The following is a 23,057-nucleotide window of genomic DNA, read 5'->3' as shown; positions in this document are numbered from 1 at the left end:
TCTAGTTGCAGGATGATCTCAGGCACCTGGGGAGGGCCCTCCGAGGGCTACTTCTCGGTGGATTTGTCAGACACGCAGCATATTGTGTTAAATGGAGACACAAATCAAAGGCCAAGAGTGGTTGGTTGCTGCGGCAGCTTAGTGCGTACTTTGACCTTGGTGTCTGGTCAGAACACACTGGTTTGATGAGTCCACCAACTGTTTCTGGTCCTCCCCATTGAAGAGCTCCAGCCCATGAATGCTTCGACCACGCCATTCAGCGCTCACCCTAGCTGAGAGGCAGACAGCCGTTCCTTTGAAGCTAATAAAACGTTTCTTATTTCAAGTGTTATTTTGATTTCTTTTTTTAAGCTGCGTACTTATCAGGCTCTGGGCTTGTTTGTTTTATGTGCTGAACTCTTCTGTTAAATCTTACTGATTAAAAAAATAAAGCTCAGTTACCTACTTGATACAGACAGATATTCTTCTTGTGAAAAATGATGCCTTACAGAAAAATAAGAAGTTTCCTTCCCTCCACCACCAATCCCATTCCTATCCCACATCCCACCCTTGCAGCCTTAATATATTTCTGTATATTACTTTCAAGCAGATCGTTTGATAGAAAGTATGGAGTATAACTTTATGCAAGAGTTTATTTAAACGTAAGAGGAATCCTATTGTAGGTGTCTTCCTGCAATTTGCCTTTTCACTTAAGAAGACTTTGTGGAGAGGTGTCCATGTTAGTTCAGGAGAACCATATACGTCGCACTCATTGGACTGACTCCTCTAACTGTAAAGGGCAGAAGATGGAGCAGGTGGGCCAGGATAGCCGGCCGCCTGCCCCACTCCCTGGGCACGTTGCGGGCTGGGGCGCAGGCCGGGGGGCGCTCTTCCTCCAGCCAGCTGTGTTGTATGTTACCAAGGGCCGGTTGTGCTTGTTTCCAGACCCGATCGCGCCGACTGTAGGGGTTACTGTAATTGCATGATTTCATTGAAGATGATACAAACCTATGGATTACGAGCGTGAAGAGGGAGTGGTCGTTTTTTTTACGGAAGCCAAATGGAGAGCTTGAGAAAGTCTCAGTAAGCGTTGCTGGAAACCAGGAGCTGTTGCAGGTAGAACGGTGGGGAGGCCAGACTCCGCGGGATGGTCTTCGGGACAGGAATTGCCTGGGTGTCAATCGCATGTTGTTTGGGGTCTATGTGAGACAGACAGTGGGGACGTCAGAGGCGGGGCCATATTCAAGGAAGAGGCACTGAGTCCCTACCATGAAAGATGGAAAGCGAATACACATTTCACATGTTTCCAGGAAAAATAACATATCTATTTCATTTTGTAATAACGATTGACTTCTTCTGGGTTCATCACCCAGTCGCTGGTCCTGGTAGCTGGAGACCCACCTTCTGTTCACTGCTACCCCGAATTCCATAAAATGGTCATCCCTCCACCTCCGCCCCTGTCAGTGGATGTGACGGTCATTTTTCACCTTTCACTCTTACACACAGTACAGGAGCAAACTGAGGTTCCGTGCCTAAATCAGTTGTGGGTAGATGCGGAGATGCCGAATTGCTGGGTGTGGGCTCGCTTTCATTTGGAAGGAAGCTGGCACTGGTCGATGCCGAAGCCAAAGACGTCAGGCTGGGAGCTCCGTGAAGGCAGAACAGGTTTTTACCTGTGAAGGAGGGTTGCGCAGGGGCTGGCTCTGAAACGTGCAGGTATTGGGCCGGTGCTTGGCTCTGTTTGTTCAGCAAGCGTTTCTCGAGTCTCACTGGCATGCCAGGGGCTGTGGAAGGCAGGGGCATGGCGTGCCTGGTCTTGGGAAGCAGGTGAGATTATTCTGTGTGGGGGAGAACAGAAGGCATGAATGTGATGCTCTGGACCTTCGTCTGAGGGGGATGCTCTCCACCTGTCTTGCTGTCCTCGGGCCCCCTTCATGAAATACCAGACTGGGGGCTTGAACAATGATTTCTCACAGTGCTGGGGTTGGAAGTCTGAGATCAGGGTGGTAGCATGGTCAGCTTCTGGTGAGACCCCTCTTCCCGGCTGGCAGATGGCCGCCTGCCCCCCCCCCCCCCCACCGCCCCGTGCCCTCATGTGGCCGAGAGAGTGAAACTCCGGGCTCCCTCTTCTTACAAGGGCGCCTGTCCTGTCCCGAGGGTCCCACCCTCATGTCCTCATCTAACCCTAGTTATTCCCAAAGGCCCCACTTCCCAGTCTCATCTCATGGGGGGTTAGGACTTCAGCGTGTGAATTTTGGGGGTTTATTGCAAGTACAGACGTTCAGTCCATAACATCATCCCCAGCATGGAAGAGTAGAGAGGAGGAATGCTTTACAGGGGGGCAGAATATATAAAGTTGACTTGTAGCTTTGCTCTTTAGGAGGTTGTAAATTTTCTGTTCTAGGCTTAGTGAAAGGTAAGTTCAGGGGGCCATTCCAATGAGCGTTCATATGTCCCCTGCTGACCTGAAATCTGTAAGGTGGGCAGGGCGAAGGTCTGGCATCGTGGGGCCCTTGTGTTCCTCTTGGTTCTGCCTATTGCTTGCTCTGTGACCTTGGAATTGCTTCGCATCTCTGGGCCTCAGTGTTCCTATCTGGTAGGTGGGCCGGGTCAGGCTTGGGAATCAAAACAGAATGGCCCTGAGATGGCACAGAGTGGCCCCCGTGGCCATGCTTTGTGGCCATATTTGCCTTGAGCAGACTGACGCCCTCCCCTCACCTCCCCCACCATAGCCAAGGCTGCAGGATGGCCAGAGAGCCTTCTTTGTTGGCACCATGAGAACATTTGGAAGCAATCGCATTCACCCCCATAGATTGCTGCTTACTGCTAAGATGGCATCGGGCAGCCACCCCCACGTTCAAGTTCAGGGCTGCTCGGACTCTGCCGCTGTCCCCCTGGACCCTGCTGCACCTGCGTGTGGCCTTTCCTCATCCCAGCGGAGCAGTAGGTCTGAATGTGCCAAGAAGAAGGTCCCCCGTGAGCTAAGAGTCTGAGCCTTGGAGGCAGAGGCCCAGGTTCAAATTCTGGCTTTTGCGCTGTGATTTCTGGCATGTCACTTCCCCACCCCCCCGTGCCTCAGTTTCCCCACATGTATAAAACAGGGTGAAACAGACTATGGGCTTAAAACAGTGCCTGACTTCTCTATCAGGCCTCACCAAGATGGAGTTTAATTCTGTGGGACAAAGAGAAATCCTTATTTGGCCCAGGCAGTCTCTCCTTCCAAGGAAGTAACCAAGTTTGAGTTCATTGTTTAAAAATTGACTCCTTCCAATCCAGCTGTGACCCCTGAAGTCCCTTCTGTTTCAAAACTTCCCCTTTCTCTCTAAAGAAAAGGGTTTACTGAGCTAATTGCTGGTATTAACCGTATTGCAGGGAAGAAGGTTTATCCTGCTTAGGAGAAGGCAACTGTTTTAAGGAACCTTAGCACATTTTTATTTGCATCCACCTGCTGCAAGAAATGTCCATTGTGAATGAGCCTCCTTGGGGTAACTGTTCTCCTTAGAAATCAGACTATCAGTGCAGGAGGGGGGGCAGGGAGAGACCCAGGTGCAGGCCCCACATAAGTGTAGTTGCCCCCATTATTCCGCCCTTCAGGGGGTTCCCTGATCACTTCCCGCTCCTGCACCTCGGCTCTGAATTTGTCCAGACAGACCCACACTTCCCTTTTAAATGTGGGAGGAAGTTTCCTTTTAAAACAGGGCCCAGGCTAGACCGTGGTGCAAGTGAAAGAGTAGCTTGTGGTGGAGTCTCTGGTTCTGCATGTGCTAGACCTAACCTGCCAAGGCGTTCTTTGAAGAATCACCCATTGAGTGTGAGTTTGCATGCACGTGCGTGTGTGTGTGTGTTTAGGTGTGCAGGAAACCTCTTGCTGATAAACATTTCCTCCTCCACGCAGCCTGAAACTGGCTCTTAGGCCTCTCTGTGGCTTTCAGAACACACCCTCTTTGCTGTGTCTTGGGGTCTGGAGGCTCCCATTTCTGCCCTGGGCCCCGTGCAGGGCCCCTGTGGTGCGCGCATGTGCGTGTGGATGTGTTGCGTGTTTGCACACATGTGCGTAGAGGTGTGTGTGTGTATTTGTACATGCATGTGGAGTGTTGTGTGTCTACTACATACGTGTGTCTGTAGGGGGTGTGTTCCCTGTCTTCAGAGCTGAGTAACTTCAGGAGTGGCACTTAAAACTCCCCGTTGTCCACAGGATAAAGTTCAACTCCATATTTTCTTGGCAGAGAAGGCCGAATTTGGCCCAAACTCAGCCTTTTCATTTTCATCCCCTGCCAGTTCCTTACCAGGCACCCTGTGCCCCAGCCACAGACAGCCTTTTGCTGTTGCCCAAAGAGCCGATGCTCTCGGGTCCTTCTAGGTCTTTGAGGATGCCAGGGATCCCCATTCTGTCCTCTTTCCTGGCCCTGCTCACATGGTGTGAAACCTCCCCTGCCTGCCCAGACCGAGCCCTCCCTCCTCTGGGCTATACCCTCCCACACGCTCGCAAGACCTGCTCTCCACGCGCACCATTGTATTTATCTAACGTGTCCATCATCCCGGCAAATGGCCTGCTACCTGAGAACAGGGAGAGTTGACCCATCACCACACCCAGCACAGTGCCTGGCAGGGTGCCCATGCTCATTGCTGGTCAGAGGGAAGGAACGGATATTCGTGTTGTGCGGCTAAGAGAGGTTCTTGCAGACAACAACAACATCAATAAGAGTCTGTGTTTATTGAGCGTTTCTTTGGTGCTGAGCCCCGTGCTAAGCACTTTGTCTCTACGAATGCATTTAATTCCTATCCTCCTGTGAGGCGGGTGCTGGCATTATTCCCCATTTTCAGGTGGAAACAGGAGGCTCAGGAAGGAGGAGCACCTTGCTCCGGGTTGCAGAGTTATATGCGGTGGGTCCAGGATGCTCACCCTAAAGTAGGGCCAGTTACCATGCTGCGGATCTGCTTCTGTCCTGGGAACCAGCCTCCCCTTGGCATTGCTTCCACGTGACAGTGGCTTTCGAGCTCCAGTTGCCCAGCTTTCTTGGGCACAGGAACCACCCTCCCTGCCCGCCCTCCCACGTGCCCTAGGATCTTTGCACAGGATTTCCACGTGCTCCTGAAAGCCGGGCTCAGCTGAAGGAGAGAGCACAGGGTCCCTGCATGCCCATGAGAGAATTGCTAAATTTGCTTCTAGCAGTGCCACCCCCCTCACCGGAGGCATACCTAGTGATTGCAGGGAGAATCCATCGTGACCTACATCAGAAGGAAGTGGGCCAGGCAGTGGGGGGGAGGGGTGCAGAAACACAGATGATGCTCGCCGTGAATAACAGGGTTGACGAGCATCCCCGTCACCCGTCGGGGATGAAAGGCGGTGATTGATAATAGAATCTCACATTCATCCTCCTTCCTGCTAGTTCTCATCTTTCTGAAACCTCCTGAGGGGACCCTGCTGCCTGAGCAGGGAGGCAGGGAATAGCAGCAGCCCCAGGGGGAATGAGGAGCCCTGGTCTTTTCCTCTGAGTCTAGAGCAAGCCGACTTGCCCTGCTTCTTCCCTGGCATCAGGAGAGAGGGAAGGACACTCGAGGAAGGAGGAGCCTCCTCACTGTTGACAGCAGGTGCGACAGAGCCCGGGATGCAGGGGGCAGACGGTCACCTGAGTGAGAAGGAGGGACTGGGCTGGAAATCCATTCAGAAGCCAGCCCAGTGGAGTGCTTTCTTTCATCAGCTCCGTAAGCTTGGTGGCGAAGGGAAAGAGGCTCCGAGTTGCAGGCCATTCATTCATGCATGCATTCATTTATTTAATTAGTGTTAATTGAAGATCTGTGTCCCAGGAACCATGTAATACTTTGGGGATAGAGTGGTGAGCCAAGTCTCACCGTATCCTGCCCTCACAAAGCTCTCAGCCTGCTGGAGAAGATTGATGTCAGATGATGATTATTATTTTTTTTAAAGATTTTACCTATTTATTTGACAGAGAGAGACACAGCGAGAGAGGGAACACAAGTGGGGGGAGTGGGAGAGGGAGAAGCAGGCTTCCCGCGGAGCAGGGAGCCTGATGCGGGGCTCGATCCCAGGACCCCGGGATCCTGACCCGAGCCGAAGGCAGACGCTTAATGACTGAGCCACCCAGGTGCCCCTAAGTCAGATGATTATAATGTGGGTTAATAAAGTAGGACAGCGAGCATCATTCATTCATTCAGCCAGTGGGTGTTGAGCACCTACTCTGCACTGGACACTATTTTAGACCAGTGCTGCCCAGTATGGTAGTCAGTAGCCACATATGGCTATTCAAATTTAATTAAAATCAAACCATATTAAAAAGTCAGTTCTTCAGTGAAGTTGCAAATAGTGCAGGGCCGCATGTGGGTAGCAGCTCCCGGGCCGGCCAGCGTAGATACAGACCGTTTCCAGCGTCGCGGAATGCTCTAGTGGACAGCGCAGCTCCAGACTCGGGGCTGTGAAGGTGAGGCGCCCCGAAGGGCTCTCTGCCCTCAGAGTTGCAGGTCTAGCCGCGTTGCTTACGGAGCGGCGTGTATGTGTTCCGTTACCAGACAGGGTGACGGGTGCAGAGGTGTGCACGCACAGAAGCAGGGCCTCTGAGCCGAGCCTGGCCGAGAGGGAGGGAGGTTTCAGCGAAGTCTAAGGCACGCGAAGAGCGTATGCGGCAAAGGAGGAGGGGCAGGGTGTCCCAGGGAGGGACGGGCACGTGTCAAGGCTTGGCCACTAGAAGAAGGATCTCCGTGTGGCTGGTTGTCGATCCTGTGTGTGTTGATTTGGCCACGACCCGTTGTGTGCAGTGAGGGACCAGCCAAAGGTATTAGAGAGCAGGCCACATGGGCTCTCCTGGGACTTTCTGCCCCCTCTGGAGACTGACCCCTCCCTGGGCATGCAGGCACGGGGTCCCACAGCCGGGTCAGCCAGACCCTTGGAGGAGGCTCTGGTTCTCGGGGCCGGGGTGGACATCTTGCTTGGAGAGGCATGCTGGGCCCTGGAGACAGACTGCCCTGTTGGGCAAAAGCAGAGGGTGGCAGGTGGGGGACAGGGAGAGGGAGGAGGAAGGGGAAGGAAGTGTCTGCTTCGAGCTGTCTGCAGGGTCCAGACACGGGGGTGTCTGTCCACTCGGTGCCCAAGAAAACAACGCTGGAAGTAGCCCCCCCCCCCCGGTGGGCCTGCAGAAGGCAGGCAGAGGCAGAGGCTGTGACTGTGGGGCAGCCAGGGGGATGGGTTGTCGCGGGGAGGCTGGGCCCCAGACCTGAGGGAACGCAGGTGCAGTCCGGAGGCCCAGTCAGCTCTGCTGTCTCCTGTCGCCGGAACGAGTCACAGCCTCTGTGCAGCTGCCTTCTCTGCAGTCTGGTGACAGTAATGTCATGCTCTTGGGTTGCTGGGACAGTTTCGAGGTACTAATAGGCCCTGGCGTTTATGGGGGGGCCTCCCCTGAGCCGGAATCTCTCGCCGGAGGCCCTACGGACGCGGAGGTGGGCCGTCCGCTCTCGGGGGCTGTCCTGTTGGTGGTAGGGCGTGAGCGGCACCCCGGCCTCCGCTTCCTAGATGCTAGCAGCACCCGCCCCTGGGGCGACGCCTGGCCATGTCTCTGGACAAAGGCCCGTGGTGGAGAAGCCCTGTTTGCCGTACGTTGTTCCGTTCATTCCCATGGCAGCCCGTCCGCTCTGTAGGCGGGGCCCACTGCCATCGGAGCTGAACTGTGGGCACCGGGATTCGAACCCAGGTCTGCTTGCTTGGGCTTGGGCGCTCGGCTCTTAACTCCATTTTACTGTTGGCCTTAGTGGAGGGAGCACAGCCCAAGGCCAGGCGCACAGTAGGGGGTCGGTGAAGAGGACTCTTCCGACGATCTCGAGCACAATCAACCAGACCCTCCGTGGTGGCAACCCAGGGTGGGGGAGGGCAGGGTCTGCCCCCCGATGCTGGTGCCCGACTTGTTGGCCTGCGGTAGCACCAGGGGGCCAGCTTGAGGGTAGAGGGACTCATTTGTCCTTCATGGGCAGTGATTAACCTGGCCGGGCTGGGAAACCATTCGAGGGCCAGAACTTTACCCTGCAAAACGCCGGCCTTTCTGACGTGGGGCCGTTGGTTTCCTACCTGCCCTTCCTCCCTCCGGCTTGCGCTGCCCACGAGCTCGGGAGGGTGTAGGGGGCTGCGGTGTCGCCCCAGCAGATTGCTCCCTCTTTTCCCTGCCAGGCCTGGGTTTTGTGTGGTGTGTGTGCGTGTGTGCTGGGGGTGTTGGGGCAGTAGCCCTGAGAGGCAGGCCTGAGGCCTCCTCGTTTGTTTACTGTCTTTGGAAACCACCGTCAGTGATGAAATCATCCCCAAAGGGCAGAGGTGGCCAGGACTGGCCGGCGAGCCCGGAGCGGGGCCTGTGCCCCAGCGGGGGCAGCGGGTGCTGACTCGCTCCCTCACGGGTAACTGCGTGCCCCCTTCGCCTCCGTGTTGAGAAACCGCGTGTGTACACCCACGTGCGTGTGCGCCCTCGGGCTTAACACGTGCCCGTGTGAGCTCTGTGTGCCCGTGTGGGATAGGACCCACCCTGCGCCGTGGTTGCAGGGCTGAGGGAGGGAACTCCAGGCACCTGGCAATGCCGATGTGGGCCCGGCCCCTTCTCCCCTCTTTGTCACACACGGTGGCTACACCGCTGGGTCGGACGCACAGCTCTGCCGGTTACGTGCTGTGTGACCCACAGCTAGTGATGCACGCTCTCGGAGTCTCAGCGTTCTCGCCTGTGAAACGGGACAATAAAAGCAACTGCGAGAAGGTGCAGCGAGGATCACAGGTGACACGTGTGCACGTGGCTGGGGGCCCAGCTGGGAGAGGGCAGTCCGTAGGTGGCGTGTCCCCCCGGCTTGGGGAGGCGTGGCCTTGTCCACGGGGGGCTCAGGAGAGCCGCTGGGACTTCAGCTGCTCCTGCCCTCGGCTCTGAAACCTTGGCAGCACTGGGCAGGACTGCGTAGACGGGTCTCATCCCACCATCTGCACTCTTGGTGTGGCCCAGTCATGTGGCCTCTGGTGCCAGGGGAGGCCTGAACTCAGTGGGGATGTTTGTGCTTCCATAGCTTGCCTGGTCAGAGGTAGAAATTACTAGAAGGCTGAGGTCAGGGGCTCCAGAGACCCTGGCTTTGCCCACCGGTGACCACCACACTGTCATTCTTACGGGAAGCTGCCGCCCTTTTCCCTGGTGACAGCCCCCAACATTGTCCATATCTGCTCAGGAGAGGACAAAGAAAACCGCACCCCCATTTTGTACCCAATGCCTGCCCCGCCCCCCACCCAACTCCGCCAAATAAATCCAGCGGGTTCTCAGTAACCGCGGACAACCGAAAGCAAAGAAATTAGGAGTATTTTCTCTGCCTTGCCACTGCTTTCTGATTAGCCACTCCTAACTAATTAGCAAGTGACAAATGGGACAGTAAAGCTCTGAAAATATCCAATGACATCCTAGGATCCCAGCCACAGACATGGCAGAAGGGCCTGGCGAAGAAGCAGAGAAATGAGGAGACATTTGTGGGTCCCCGGAAGGAAGCACAAAGGACCACTGGGTGTGTTGGGAAGGCCCTGAGGGTGTGCACTTCAAAGACACACTCGGGACGTGTGTAGGAGATGCAGGAAGCTGCTCCACTTTCCCCTTTCCCCCATGCTGTTTGGAAGAAGTGACTTCACTTCACGGTCATCCAGGGACTAAGGTGGACATCCCCCCCTGCCTGCCCCCCCGTCCAAGGTGCCGGGTGTCAGGGGCACCCTGGGGACGGTGTTGGGGTCTCTGGCTAGCTGCTGCTTCCAGAGACAGGTCCCCACAGGCCTTATCAGGATGGCGTGTGGTATCCGAAGCCTCCCAGGCCCACGGGCGCAAGACGGTTTCTCCCAGCTCTGTTGCCATGTCTGTGGAGGGTCAGCAGGGACCTGCTCCATGCGGGCAGCGCACAGGGGGCCGGGTGGAGGTTCTCCCAGCTGGTGATGCAGTCCCCCCACACGCAGCCTCCGGGGGTGCTCTTGGGTGCTCAGTGCCAGCCGTGCAGCCCTATAGCCTTGGAAGTGACATGAGTCATGTTTGTTTGTCCCACCAGAACCCGTCACGTCCCCATGGCTTGGCTTCAAGGGGGCAGGAATCTTCGTCTTTCACGTACTGGGAAGGAGGAGGAAACCGGGACCCAGTGGCTATTAGTAATGCCTGTATCACGGATGGCGTTTCTGTGGGCTGGATCGTGACCGGTGGGAGGTCCCCCGGGTGCCCTGCAGCTTCCTGTGGCTATTGTGACAAATTCCCACAGACTTGTGGCTTAAAACCACACAAATGTATCCTCTTACAGTTCTGGAGATCACAAATCCAAAATGGGTCCCCTCGGCTAAAGCCAAGGTGTCGACAGAGCAGTGTTCTTCTGGAGGACCCAGGCAGCTCGCCCGTCCCTGCTTCCACAGGCTGCCTGGGTCCCTTGGCTTGTGGTGGCACCGCTGGACCTGTGCTCCTGCCATCACATCTCTGCCTTTGTCCTTCCTGCCTCTGTCTTACAAGGAAGGACATTGTGAGGACGTGGGGCCCATGGGATAACCCGGGATCGTCCCCCGTCTCAGGGGCCTTCGTGTAATCCCACCTGCAGGGGCCCATGTGCTGTAACAGGTTCCATCTTCACAGGTTCTGGGGGTTCGGATGTGGACATCTTTGGGGGCTGTGGATCCACCGACCACGGTGGGCCAGCTCTAATCGGAGAAGCCAAGCTCCTTCCCTCCCGCCACCGCCTCAACTCTGTCCCCCCCATTTCCGCCAGACATTGTGCTGGGGCTGACGAGGTCCCTGCCCTCACAGAGTTTCCAGTCCATTCCAGAGGGGAGACTGACATCAACGGGAGTTTCCATGGGCAGGCAAATTTTACCAGGCGACTCAGCCTCCTCCTCTGCGGGGGTGCGGGCAGGAAGTGACTTGTTAGCTGTGGTCTGAGGAAGGAGGAGGGTGAGGGAAGTGAACTGGGAGCATAAAGATGGGTTCCTTGCACTTGGTCTCAGCACCCAGTTTCTGGAAGTCGCTCCTCATTTTTGTTCACCGTGGTTGCGCCTGCTCTCTTCTCAGACTCCTCTGCCCACTGCTTTTCTGGAAGGCGGGAGGGGTCAGCTCCCTCCCTGCCCTGGTCTCTGGCCCTGGAGCGGGCCAAGCCTCCAGGAGGCTGACCGGACTTAGCTGCAGGGATGTGGGAAATAGGACCCAGGACCATATTTGCAAAAGCAACAAAGTTGAAAGCCGGGTGGGCAGGCTGGGTTCAGCTGTTGGCACTGGGGGAAGCGCTGGCCTCAGAGATGCCTTCTTCCTCTTCCTCCGGCCAGAAAGGGAGATTGTTTAAGACTCCTCTGATGAGGAACATCTATTCCAAACAAGCCCTGTTGCCAGTCCGGTGCCAGCCTGGAACAGGGGAGGCGACTGTGCCAGCCCATGCCACCCCTTCACGGCGGTGGGTGAGGCTGCTCAGGCCAAGGGGAGAGGAGGACCTCAAGTGCAGCGTTCAGATAGAAGCTGGGCCACGCTCCGCCTGCTTCTAACACACCTCCCCTCTCAGTCCCGGAGATGCCATCGTGTCTTCTCGTTCCTGTGCCCGCACCCCTTGCCAAAAGCGGTGGGTAGCATGGTCGAGATTCCTCTTCGGAGTGGAAAAAAGAGAATGAGGCATGAGCTTCTGATTAGCAAAGATCAGGTGCCCGCACAGGGGCCACCCTCGGCTCCGTGTGCGGCAGCCTCCCTTGGTCCCCCTTTCTGTCGCGTGCCCACAGTCCTCAGCGTTCCAGCACCTTCTGGGTGCCAGGCCCGCTGGACAAGTGTTTCCAGTGGGCCGTGAGCAGAAGGGTGGTTTCCGTGTCGGAACCAAATCCTTGGCAGGGAGGTGGAGGCCACACCAGCAGCACCAGCAGGTGTGACCCCCCCCCCCCTTGCTTCCCGCTCGAGGCATTTGGAACAACCACAGTGAGTAATTATTAAGTTAATTGCTTGTCTTCCTCACGGAGCTCAAAGAAGGGAGAGACCCTAGGACGTAATCGGTGCCCAGTAAGTGTACATTGACTGGAACCTACCCTTGCTGTAAGAATTGAGTTTTACCTCTGCATTAACAAATTCCAGGTGTATAGTTTAACGTCAGAGAAAATACCCTTTTTCAGAAGGTATTTCTACCTATCATTCTGTACCTGAGCCCATTCAATGGAGGGGGAAGCTAAGGAGTAGGGGGAGGATTCAGGGAGGTCTCCTGCACCAGGCGGATGTACGGTAGACGAGCGACGATCACTGTGCTGTTTCACTCCTTCCCACTGCTGTGCCCAGGGCAGACATCAGTAATCAATCACCACTCTTTCCTGTCGAGCCCCGATGCAGCTGCAGAGTCCTTCACAACACACTTCCAGGATGCCCCTTCCAGGCATTGGAGAGGTCTGCAGAATCCCAAATTGGCAAATATCTCCACGTAATCTAATTCATCTCATACCTTCTGTCCAGATTTCTGACTCAGGACAGGCGCTGTACTTCTCTCTCTCATTTTCTTCATTCACCAGCATCAGCAAGTGTCCTTCTTTCTGCAGCCACTTTACTGGTCGAGTAACCCTGGTCAGGCCACTTTATTCTTCCCTGGACCTTCGGTCCTTGTCTGTAGAATGGAAGTAATTGTAAGCCCTGGCAAGACTCCATGAGACCCAGCCAAAGCAGAGCACGTTTAGCAGAGTGCCTGCGAGCACCTAGTGGGCACTCGAGAAATGATCGCAGTCTGAAAATACAGATTGGGCCCCTGGCCGCAGGTGGCACTGGGCTGGGAGCAGCCAGGGACGCCCAGCCCTCCGCAGAGGCGGGGGGCGTTCCGCAGCCTCTGGCAAGCCCTCCTCAGCACACCTGCAACCGGGGGGCCACCCTCTCTTGCCCTGGTGCCTCACCCCTGCAGTCACAGCCCCAGGGGGACCCTCCCCCACCAAAGGGCCTCACCTCAGGTCCGTAGCATCCAGCGAAAAGCCAGAAGGAGAAGAAAGCCTGTCATTTCCCTTCTCGCAGAAATCCACAAGAAATATTTCCAATGTTGTCATAGTTATAATAAGCAGCAGGCATCATCCAGGGAGGGGAAACGTGATGGAGCAATGCGGGGAAAAAATACCCTCGGTTCCTTTTTCTCCAGAGTGGTCGCTGTGGCTCTGGAGAAATCAGGGTTCCCCTGGGCTTCAGGGGGCGGGGACATTTGTCTCCTTCCCGATTAAGCTCTAGGGCGCAGAACGACCCCCCAGCGGGTGTACACGCAGACACAGTGACCCCGCAGACTTGCTCACATCACTGCCAGGCCTCCTCAGGGTGGGAGGTGGGGGGTGGGGGGTAGGGGGCCGGGGGTCTCCAGGCAGATCTGAGCGTGACCCTGCAGGCCTGGGGTCACCTGAAGGGAAAGGGCCTGCCAGACAGGAAGTGGGTGGAGAGGACACCCAGCGGGGAGCAAGGCCCCGGGGCCTTCTGCAGCTCCTGCCACTGTTCTGCGCAGCTTGTCAGGTGTGTTACCTGGGCAGGTGTGTTTCTTCTTCCCTGCCCCCTGCTGGGAGCATGCAGCTTTTTCTCTCTTTGTCCCTGGGCTCAGATTCCTCGCAGCTTCTCCATAGCTCCAGGTGCTCCCATAGCCACGTTCTCCTGCGAGGAGCCCAGCGGCCCTGGCGGGTGTATACCATACCTACCCCGCCTCCCCTGCTGAGACGGATGCTCAGAGCGCTGAAGCCACTGGCCCAAGGTCACAGGGCTTCCAAGCGACAGAGCTGGAGTGTGCCCAGTCCTCCGATCCTGGGGCCGTGCAGCACGGCTGTGTTGCCTCCTTGGGACACACACTGGACCCTTGCCGGAGCTCTGCATGGATGAGTAAATAAAACTGGTGGTAGGGAAGAAACTCAAAAAGTAAGAGGCAAGAAACATGAAATCCGGGAGGTAGTTTCGATGTGGGTCAGTGTGGAAAGAGGGACTGCCTTCCTGTCCCTCCCCTCCAGCCCCTGAACAGCTGTCTCCCCCTGGCAGACCGTCTGCCCCAGGGGTCCAAGACCCCCTCCCCCATCCATCCTTGGCTGTGCACCCCTCGATGCCAGTATTGCCCCTGGGGCTGTTGTCCATCAGGATATGGGGGCCTGATTCTTGTCAAGCGATTGTTCTCCCTGGATCTTAGTTTCCTCATCTCTAAAATGGATCAGTGGTAATGCCTACCAGGCTGGGAGCCATGACGATAACAGCTAGGAGCTACACCTTGTCATGTAGTAAGTGCTTAATAAATAGGAACTTCTTTGTGGCTGTCGTTCATTTCTTTTACAACTTGAGTATAGTCCCTGCCAAATGGAATCACCATCTTCTCTGCCTTTAGCCTTTGTTTCCCTGAGAAGCACAGACCCAGGGATGAGCTGGAAATCGCGCTGATGGGCTCCCCTAATTCCTGATGCCTCTAGCTAGGAGAGGTGTCTTGTTGGGGTCAGAACTTGGCTTCCAGAGTCACACTGGCCACGTTGCCACCCCTGTGACCTTGGACGAGTCACATCTCTCGTCCAAGCCTCTGTTTCCGCTGCTGTAGAATGGGGAGTTATTATAGCATCAGTCTCGAGGTTTGTTTCAAAGTCTGAGCAAAACCTCGTCACATGCTTATTTAGCCCCGTGCCCAGTGAGGGACTGTTTTTAGCAGGATGTTACTGCTATCTTGGTGGATGTTGTTGCTATTACTTCACGGTGTGTGTGTGCGTGTAAGTTGGGGAGGGAAGGCTTGCCCATCAGAGCTCTCCTCCGGGAAGGGAGCCATGCTTTTCCTGCCCTTGCTCCAAGAGCCCCCATTTTGCCAGTGCCACCAGGCCGTGTCACAAGTGCCTGAGGTCATCGAGAGGGTCAGGAAAGTGTGGGTCTGGCCTAGTGCTGCCCATCGCCGGGGCACAGCCCTTTCAGGGAGGCAGGGACTGCCCGGGGGCTGCGAATTTCCTGGGGTGGTATCTCACTATGGCCCTGCCTTCTGATAACCTAGACCAGGGACCTTGAGAGCGAAGCTGGACCCCGCTGGGGCTGTGGAAGGGTGGGCGTGCGGTGGGGAGACAGGCATTGAACTGGTTATTGCAAGGGGAATGCTCTAGAAGATGTCCGTGGCCTTGGGATGCGTCCACTTTTTGGCTATGATGAATAATGCTGTGACCATAGGTGTGCAGATAAGCACTCAAATCCCTGCCGCCGATTCTTTGGGGCATATACCTAGCAGGGGAGCTGCTGGGTCATGTGGTAAATCTGTGTTTAATTTTGGGGGAGCTACCACACTGTTTCTGCACAGTGGCCGCCTGCATTCTGCATCCCCCCCGCTCCGTGCATGAGGTTCTGGTCCCTCTGCACCCCCTCAAGCCCTAGTTCATTTTCTGTTCTGATAGTCGCCATCCCCAGGGGTGTGAAATGTCCTCTTCTTGCGGTTTTGATTTGCATTCCTAGAGGTGGAAGGTGGATTAGCGCTTACCCTGGGGCAGGGGCTGGTGAGCGGGGAGGGTGTGCTACAGGGACCCAGTTTCAGTTGGGGAGGATGAGAAGGTTCCAGAGACGGATGGTGGTGGTGCTGGCGCAACATTGTGGGAACATTTCATGCTACTGCACTGTGTGCTTAAAAATGGTTAAGAGCATAAATTTTATATTACGTATATTTTACCACAGTTTTTTTTTTTTCCTAAAAGGAGGTGCCGCACTGGAGAAACCCAAGTTGACGGGCATTCTGTTAACACTCCCGCTCAGCTCCTCAAAACTGTCAAGATCTTCAAGGACAAAGAGAGGGAGACACTGTTCCCGAGTGGAGGGGGCCAGGGCGCTAAGGGGATGCATATAATGGGGGGTCCTGGCTAGGATCCTGGAACAGGAAAAGGGCAGTGGGGGGGACACAGTGAAGTCCAGGTGAAGGGTCACGGTCAGTGACTAAGTCATGTACCAGTGCTGGTCTCTCGATTGTGACCAGTGTCCATGTTCCTGAGGATGTTAGCGTGAGGGGAACAGATGAGGGTAGAACAGGGGTCCCCAGAAATCCCTGTACTATCTCTGCAACTGTTTTGTAAACCTAAAACAATTTGAAAATAAAAAAGTTTAAAAGGAGAGGGATGAGTGCCTGGTCTGGGTGTGAGCGGTCAGGGAAAGCCCCCACCCCACCCCACCCCCCGCCGCCCCAGGAAGTTCCTTCCGAGTTAGGACTTTGATGGTGGGGTGAGGCCAGTCTTACATGGTGGGGGGTCCAGCCCACCTGCTAAGGGAAGTGCCCTTGCCCCCCCATAATCCCTAATCTACTTTCTGTACTGTGAACTTGACTACTTTAGGTACCTTGTGTACGTGAAGTCGTACAGAATTTGTATTTTTATGACCGGCTTATTTCACTTAGCATTGTGTGTATGTACCCTGTTTTCTTTACCCATTCATCTTTCTGTGGACACTTGGGCTGCTTCTACCTTTTGGTTATTGTGAATAATGCTTATATGAACATAGATGTGCAAATCTCTCTCTGAGATCTTTCAGTTCTTTTGGGTATATACCCAGAAGTGGGCTGGCTGGATCATATGGTGGTTCTATTTTTAATTTTTCAAGGGATCTCCATACTGTTTCCTATAGCGGCTGCACTATTTTACATTCCCACCCGCTGCTGGCCGAGGCCGGGCACGCTTCTCAGCACTGTGCGGTGCCCAGGACAGGACCACGAATGAAGGATCCGGCCCCACACGTCCGCAGGGCCACAGCGGAGAAACCCTGCGTGTGAGTGAGTGAGGTTGCAGGGGTGGGGGAGGGCCCGTTCGGGCACGCTGCCATGAAAATTGAGATGAGCGTGTCCCAGAAGAAGAAGAACAATAACCACAGCAGCAGTTCGTATTTAGTGAGCGCTTCTCAGTATGCAGACAGCCCCAGACGTGCCCGTTCGGCGCACTCTCAGTTAAACCCGCCCGAGCACGAGGCTGCTGAGAGCGTGTTGAAAGTGGGCCGCACACAGTAGGGCCTCAGGAACCCGAGCTCACCCTCCTTGCCCACTGCAGACTCGTGGCCTGCAGCCCCTGACTCGGCTCCCCTTCAGTGTCTGTTCGCCCCTATGCTTTGTCCTTGCAAAAGCAAGGCATGAACACTGGTGGTCAGGCCGGCAGACAAGACAGGCATACAAACAGCCGGCCCCTCCCAGCGGAACCTGTGTGGCCGTGGTTGTGAGGGACGGGGTGGGGTTACCCAGCAACCAGGCCCGCGGGTCCTGCCTACTTCCCTGCCGCCACCAGACTTCCTTCTGCGTGGAGTTTCCAGCTTCTTGGCACCAAGGGCGTGCTGGGCAGAGGAGAGGGTGTTACTGCTTTGTTGTTTTATATTCAAAGAGAACAGCAGGCCTGGCCCTGAATATGACCGACCGGGTTTGGGGAACGAATGATGATGACAGGTTATTACTACAGTAGCGACAGTGGTTGTTTATTGAGCACCTACTGTCTCCTGGGCATCTTGCTCATGATTGTTTTGTTCATCTTCTTTGAGGACCCGCTATATGCCTGGCCGGGGCTGTTCCAGGCACAGGAGATAAAGCAGTGAGCCTGATAGGCAAAGTCTTTTGTTTTCATGATCCCTACATTCTGGGAAGGAGAGGGAATAAATAAGTGAACAAATACATAATATTTTAGGTAGCCATGGGCGTTCTGAAGAAACACGGCGGGGGAAGGTGACACAGAGGGGACTCAGGATGTCATTTCCTGGAGTCAGGGGAAATATTGGAACAGAGCCTTGAACTAGAGGAGCCAGCCGTGAAAATATTTAGGGGAAGTGTGTGTGGGGGGGGCGGGGGGGTGTGGGTGGGTGGGTACCACATGTGCAAAGGCCCTGTGGCAGGAGCGGGATTGGCAGATTTAAGCAACTGCAGGGAAGCCAGTGAGGTTGGAAGAGAGTGAGTGAGGGGGATGGCAAGGGCTAAGGCCAGAGAGGGTGGAGCTGGGCAGGTCATGGAGGGTCTTACAGGCAGTTGCCAGGGCTTTGGGTTTTCTTCTGAGTGAGAAGGGAGTCACTGGAGGGTTCTGAGCAGAGGACAGGCACAATCTGACTCAGCTGCTAGATGGAGAATAGTCTAAAACTCTAATCCAGTAGTTGTTAGCCACGTGTGTGGCCATTTAAATTTAAGTTAATTGAAAAGAAATAAAGTTGAAAATTGAGTTCCTCAGTCGTGGTTGCCACATTTCAGGCCCTCACCAGTCCATGCAGCTAGCGAACATTTCCAGCATCACGGAAAGTTCTCTTGGCAGTGCTGTCTGAGGGATGTGAGCATGCGCACCGGGGCCCTGCCAGGGCTGCCAGAGCAGTCCAGGCAAGAGAGGAGGCTGATACTTGGTCCCTTGGCAGCACTGGCAGTGGCCGTGACAGGTGGTGGGACTCGGCACTAACCTGGAGGGAAGGAGGACTTGCTCACGGGTTGGATGTGGAAGTGCGTTGTGGGAAAGCCGGGAGCCTCTTGGTGACTGTTGGCTGGAGAGGCCACTGCGGGGTGAGGGTAATTATGGCTCACCTGATTGCGCACGTGATGTGCGCCAGGTACAGACCGAGTGCCATACGTGGGCCTCCTGGAATCCTCTTGCCGGCCCCATTTTCCAGAAGAGCCAGCTGGCTCCGCAGAGGGGCGTGACCTGAAGGGCTCACCCTGCTCAGGGTTCAAGCACCAGGATTCAAACCCCGGTCTTCTCGACTCTGATGCTGTTCACAGGGAATGCCTCACTGGCACTTCTCTCATCCCAGAAGCCACGCACGAGATCCCAGACCCTCCTGCCCTCAAGCAGATTCATTAGGGACCGACCTGTAGTGTTGGCCATGCTGGGCAGTCGTCTGGCCGTGGGCCTCTTGGGCCAGGGCAGTGCTCACTGGGCTGGCGCCCGTGAGAGTGGGTCATGCAGCAAAGCAAGGCTGCCGTGATGTCTGCCCCTTACTTCCCAGCAGTGCTCTCCCCCGTCGTGGGCAGACTACCCCAGCTGGGCTTCTGAGCACCCTGAGTGGCTCACTCATCTGTCCAGGGCTGATTCTGCTGGCACCAAAGGCTCCAAGTTCATATCTCACAACCATTCTATGTGGGAGGTGGGCATTTCTCCCATTTCCCCCACATTTTCCAAATGTGGAAACAGGCTCAGAGAGGTACAGTCACTCGCTCGAAGTCACACAGCCATGATGTAGTAGAGGTGGAGTTTGAACTTAAGGCTCTCCGTTTCCGAAGTCCTTGCTCTTCACCGCTTGGATCCACTGCCTCAGGCTGAAGCATGGCGAGTAGGGACTCCTGTGGAGGGTTGTGCAGTTTCAATTTCAGACCTCGTCCCGCCCATGCGTTGAGCGGGCTGGAATCGCATGTGCCCTGGCAAGGCACTGACCCACCCAGAGGAAAGGGCATCTCGCTCTTTGCACAAAGACTCCCCCAGCTCACCAGGCCATGACCTGTATTATCTAAGCGGGGGCTCATTTTCTAATTCCCATAGCCTGGCTGGCACCCGGGATGGCTGGCACCTAGGACGGCGGACCCAAAGAAATAGCGAGAACATAGCAAAGCCTGGAGGGCTGGCTGGGGAGGCATCTTGGCTCAGTGGTTACAAGCTTGTGTCTGGGAGCCCACAGTCCTGAGTTCAGACCCCAGCACCGCCTCTTTTGCCTTTGTGACTCAGGCAGCTCGTGAATTTCTACAAGCTGCAATCTCCTTTTTGTTGTTAAAATGGGAATGTTGGTAACAATAACGTCTTCCATCTGGTAGGGCAGCCCTTTTCTGTCCAAGATGTGGCCCATGGGCTGGCAGCATCAGCCTCACCTGCACGTCTGTTAGAGATGCAGGCTCTCAGACCCTGCCCCCACCTCCTGCCTGACAGCCTGGATGTTCACAAAGCACTCCACGCAGTCCATCCGCACATTAAACACAGGAGACTCCGGTGTGGACGGAACGAGGTGATTCAGGCACCAGCGAGCACAAGCAGTACGCTGCTCTTGGTAGGCATGTTCTGTCTCCTCATTAGTGGTGTCGTCTGGAGCCGCCGCCGGTCACGTACTCTGAACTCTTGTCACTTCAGCACTTCATGGTGCCGAGATGAGGTGCCCTGGAAAACAGATCAATACCTAGAAAAGGTTCTGCCTTTGGCCCGGCTCCTGCTGCGAGTTGGTGCTATCTGGCCACTTATTGCTCCTTGAAGGGCCAGATTTCCACTGCAGACCACGACCTGGAGACCCACAGGCCAGCCCCTGAGCTGGCCTTTCGCCCCTCTCCTTGCAGTTTTAGGACAGAGTGATGTATGGTCTGAAGGAGCCCTGGGCTGGGTGGGCTAAATAAATCTCCCAGGGGAGGAAAGAATGCAGCGCTCACACGGACAAGGGTGCTGGGCAGCCCAAGAGGGACTGCGCGCGAGTAAAGATGTGTTTGCACTGGGTCTTCGTCAGCCTTGCCCTCGGCACCCCCACTTAAGTTGCCTTCCTTGGGAGAACTTTCCTAAGATGTGTTCACGAAGACCTCCCGAGACTCCATTTAAGAGCGTGCGTGTGTATCTTTGTGTGTGCGTGTTATATATTTAATGCTTTCAGAGCAGAAGTAAAACCACAGCACTGTTAGAGCGGAATGTCACCTCCATGTACTGTGGTTCTGAGCCCCTCCTGGCATCCCCCAGAGGCTGATGGGGGCCATGGATGACGAAGATGAGAAGGAGCAAGCTCTCTGAAACCCGCCGCTCTTGAACTCGAGCGTATGCAGGCAGCGTGGGCATCTGTTCTAGGAGCGTGGTTCCCGGGTGTGGCGACAGTGGGTTGGGCTGCTCTGTGTTTTAAATAAGCAGAGCCAGGTAATGCTGGCTGATGCTGCTGGCCCTGCAGATCCACTTTTAGGAATTGGGTATTGGGGAAAGAATCAGCACGTCGGGCCACGTAATAGGTACTCTATAAATATTTAATGAGCGGAGGCATATTATGTAGGCATGAATAAAACATGCAAGAGCTAATGGATGAATATACGCAGAGTGAGTTTACAAATGACAGTGTGCTGAAGGAGAGTGTCTGAGAAGCAGGGAGTGGTGTGTGCTGGGGTGCGTGGATGCAGGTTGGGGTTCGAGGACAGCAGGGCTGGAGCAGGGGCCTCCAGAGTGGGCTAAGTGAAGGGTAGTGCTCTGAATGTTCCAGGAGGGAGCTCGAGACATTTTCAGCAAGCACAGGCTCAGTTCCGGAAGTGAGGCAGGAAGGGGACCGTTACCATGGAATCTCTAGAAAGTCCCTACTGGGACCAATGTCAGGGCAGCACCGTGAACTTTAACCCACAGTCTGGGTCCCATCTGGGCATAGAGAGATAGCTTTGACTACGTGGCCGACCTTCCAAAGGGAAGTTTGTTCTTTTGGGTGTCATTGGGCTTAGAGGAGAGGAGCCTTTCTCCCTAGTCTCTACTGTGTAAACTATGCATCCTCCAACACCCACTGAAATATGCTGCCTCCAGATAACCTTCCAAAGTCTAGGTGCAGATCACAGCAGCCCAACTCGGGGAGCTGTGGGAAGGCGATTGAAGAAGGGACTAGAATCCCAGGGCCCCTTCATCTCCATTTTTGTCTGCAGTTCTGCAGCTCCACACTGGAAAGGAAGGAGACTCTGCTCTTTCTCACTCTTGTGTCCAGGCTCCCAAGAAAAGTACCCCATGTGGCCAGGCTTAGGGTACATGCCGACCTCTGGACCAGTCGCCGTGGCCACCAGGCAGGGTTCTGGCGAATGTGCGCAGCGTCCTATGGTAACCATGGTGACCCCACCACCAGTAGGGTCAGGGACGTCCATGGGGGCAATCGAGAGCTTTCACAAGGGGAGGGAGTGACAGCGACAGTGGCTGGGCGGCCTGTACCCCACGCCCAGGGCGAGCTCACTTGTCTCCTGGCCTCTGATTCATGCTCTCGGCCGGAAGGTAACGTTGGGCACACATGCATCCGCTGTTAGGTTTCTCTGCCTTGGAGACTGTGAGCTCCGACCGGACGTGTTGGCCTCGTCCGTCTTTGCCCACCCCCGTGTTGGGCAGATGTCACACTCACCCCCTCCTCCGGGTTTCAGGACTGGAACCCGAGTCCCAGTGTCCCTCTCCAGACACTCTACAGTCAGCAGGAGGCTTCAGGAGAGAAACTGGAGAGGCGGAGAAATAGTCGGTCCTTTGAGGCTGAAATCGGGCCGTGGGAGACGTGGGGGACCGTTGACTGTCATTTGTTTAGACAAGCGAGGCTTCTGCCACTCTGTCTCGGGCACTCTGGGGGAGACAAAGGCGCTTCTGATGGGAGGCTGCCCTCTCCCCAAGAAGGAGGGCGCGCCGGGGCGGCTGGATGCGTTTGCTTCCAGATGAAATTATGTGCTTGGGGTTTGAGTGGACTTAGGCCTCATTCATGCATGTCTGTTTGCTCAGTCTGCCAGGCCCCCATACCTGGTCTCCCAGCCTCTTGGGGACAGATTGGGGCCTTGCTGTTCTTCCAGGGAGTTAAGGAGCATTATCCTCCCCTGTGCTCTCTTTCTCCAGTAGCTATCACTCAGGGCACCCACCCCTGTGAGGCCAGGAGGAGGCGTGGGGCTGGAACCATGCATAGCTAGGTTTGAGTCCCAGCTCTGCTGCCCTTGAACTCTGTGACCCTGGGCATGTTACTTGACCTCTCTGTTTCCTCGTCTATACAGTGAGGCTCATATTGCTTGCCTACCAGATCTTGGCAAGGCTCTAATGCATTCATTCTAGCTTCTCCTAGGATCCAGCAATCCTAATCTCAGTTATATTCCCAAGAGAATTGAGTGCTCGCTCTCTCTCTCTCTCTCTCCCCCTCCACCAAAAGACATGAACAAGGATGTTCAGAGCAGCCTTAGTAATTAGCCTAAAATTGGGAATGACCCCAATATCCATCAGTAGTAGAATGGATAAACAAATTGTAGCACAATCACCCAATGGAATACTATACAGCAGTGAACAATGACAAATACAGATGTTGTGTTGAGCAAAATAAGCCAGACACAGATGAGTACATACTGCATGGTTCCATTTATATGAAGTTCAAGGGCAGATAAAACTGGCCTGTCGTGACAGAGGTCACAAGAATGGTGACTTCTGGGGGACGCTGACCAGGAAGGGGCACAAGGGAGCCTTCTGGGTGCGA

General features: G+C 55.3%; 1 protein-coding gene across 5 annotated transcripts in view; it reads left to right on the top strand.

Annotated features, from left to right (window-relative positions):
- Window positions 1-23,057, top strand: part of CMIP (c-Maf inducing protein) — a 230,341-nt gene that overhangs the window by 82,443 nt on the left and 124,841 nt on the right. For 3 of the 5 annotated variants that reach the window (XM_064581017.1, XM_064581015.1, XM_064581016.1), the window contains exon 2: window positions 16,545-16,685. The exons of the other annotated variants lie outside the window; for them this stretch is intronic. In XM_064581017.1, coding sequence (XP_064437087.1) covers window positions 16,545-16,685 — 141 coding nt within the window. The remainder of the gene's footprint in view (window positions 1-16,544; window positions 16,686-23,057) is intronic. 5 annotated transcript variants of the gene reach the window in all.

The sequence above is a fragment of the Mirounga angustirostris genome, unplaced genomic scaffold (assembly GCF_029215605.1).
Source record: "Mirounga angustirostris isolate CCGP_5_RB_7025 unplaced genomic scaffold, mMirAng1.0.hap1 SCAF_16, whole genome shotgun sequence".
Lineage (NCBI taxonomy): Eukaryota > Metazoa > Chordata > Mammalia > Carnivora > Phocidae > Mirounga > Mirounga angustirostris.
This window is presented reverse-complemented; position numbering and strand designations above follow the sequence as displayed.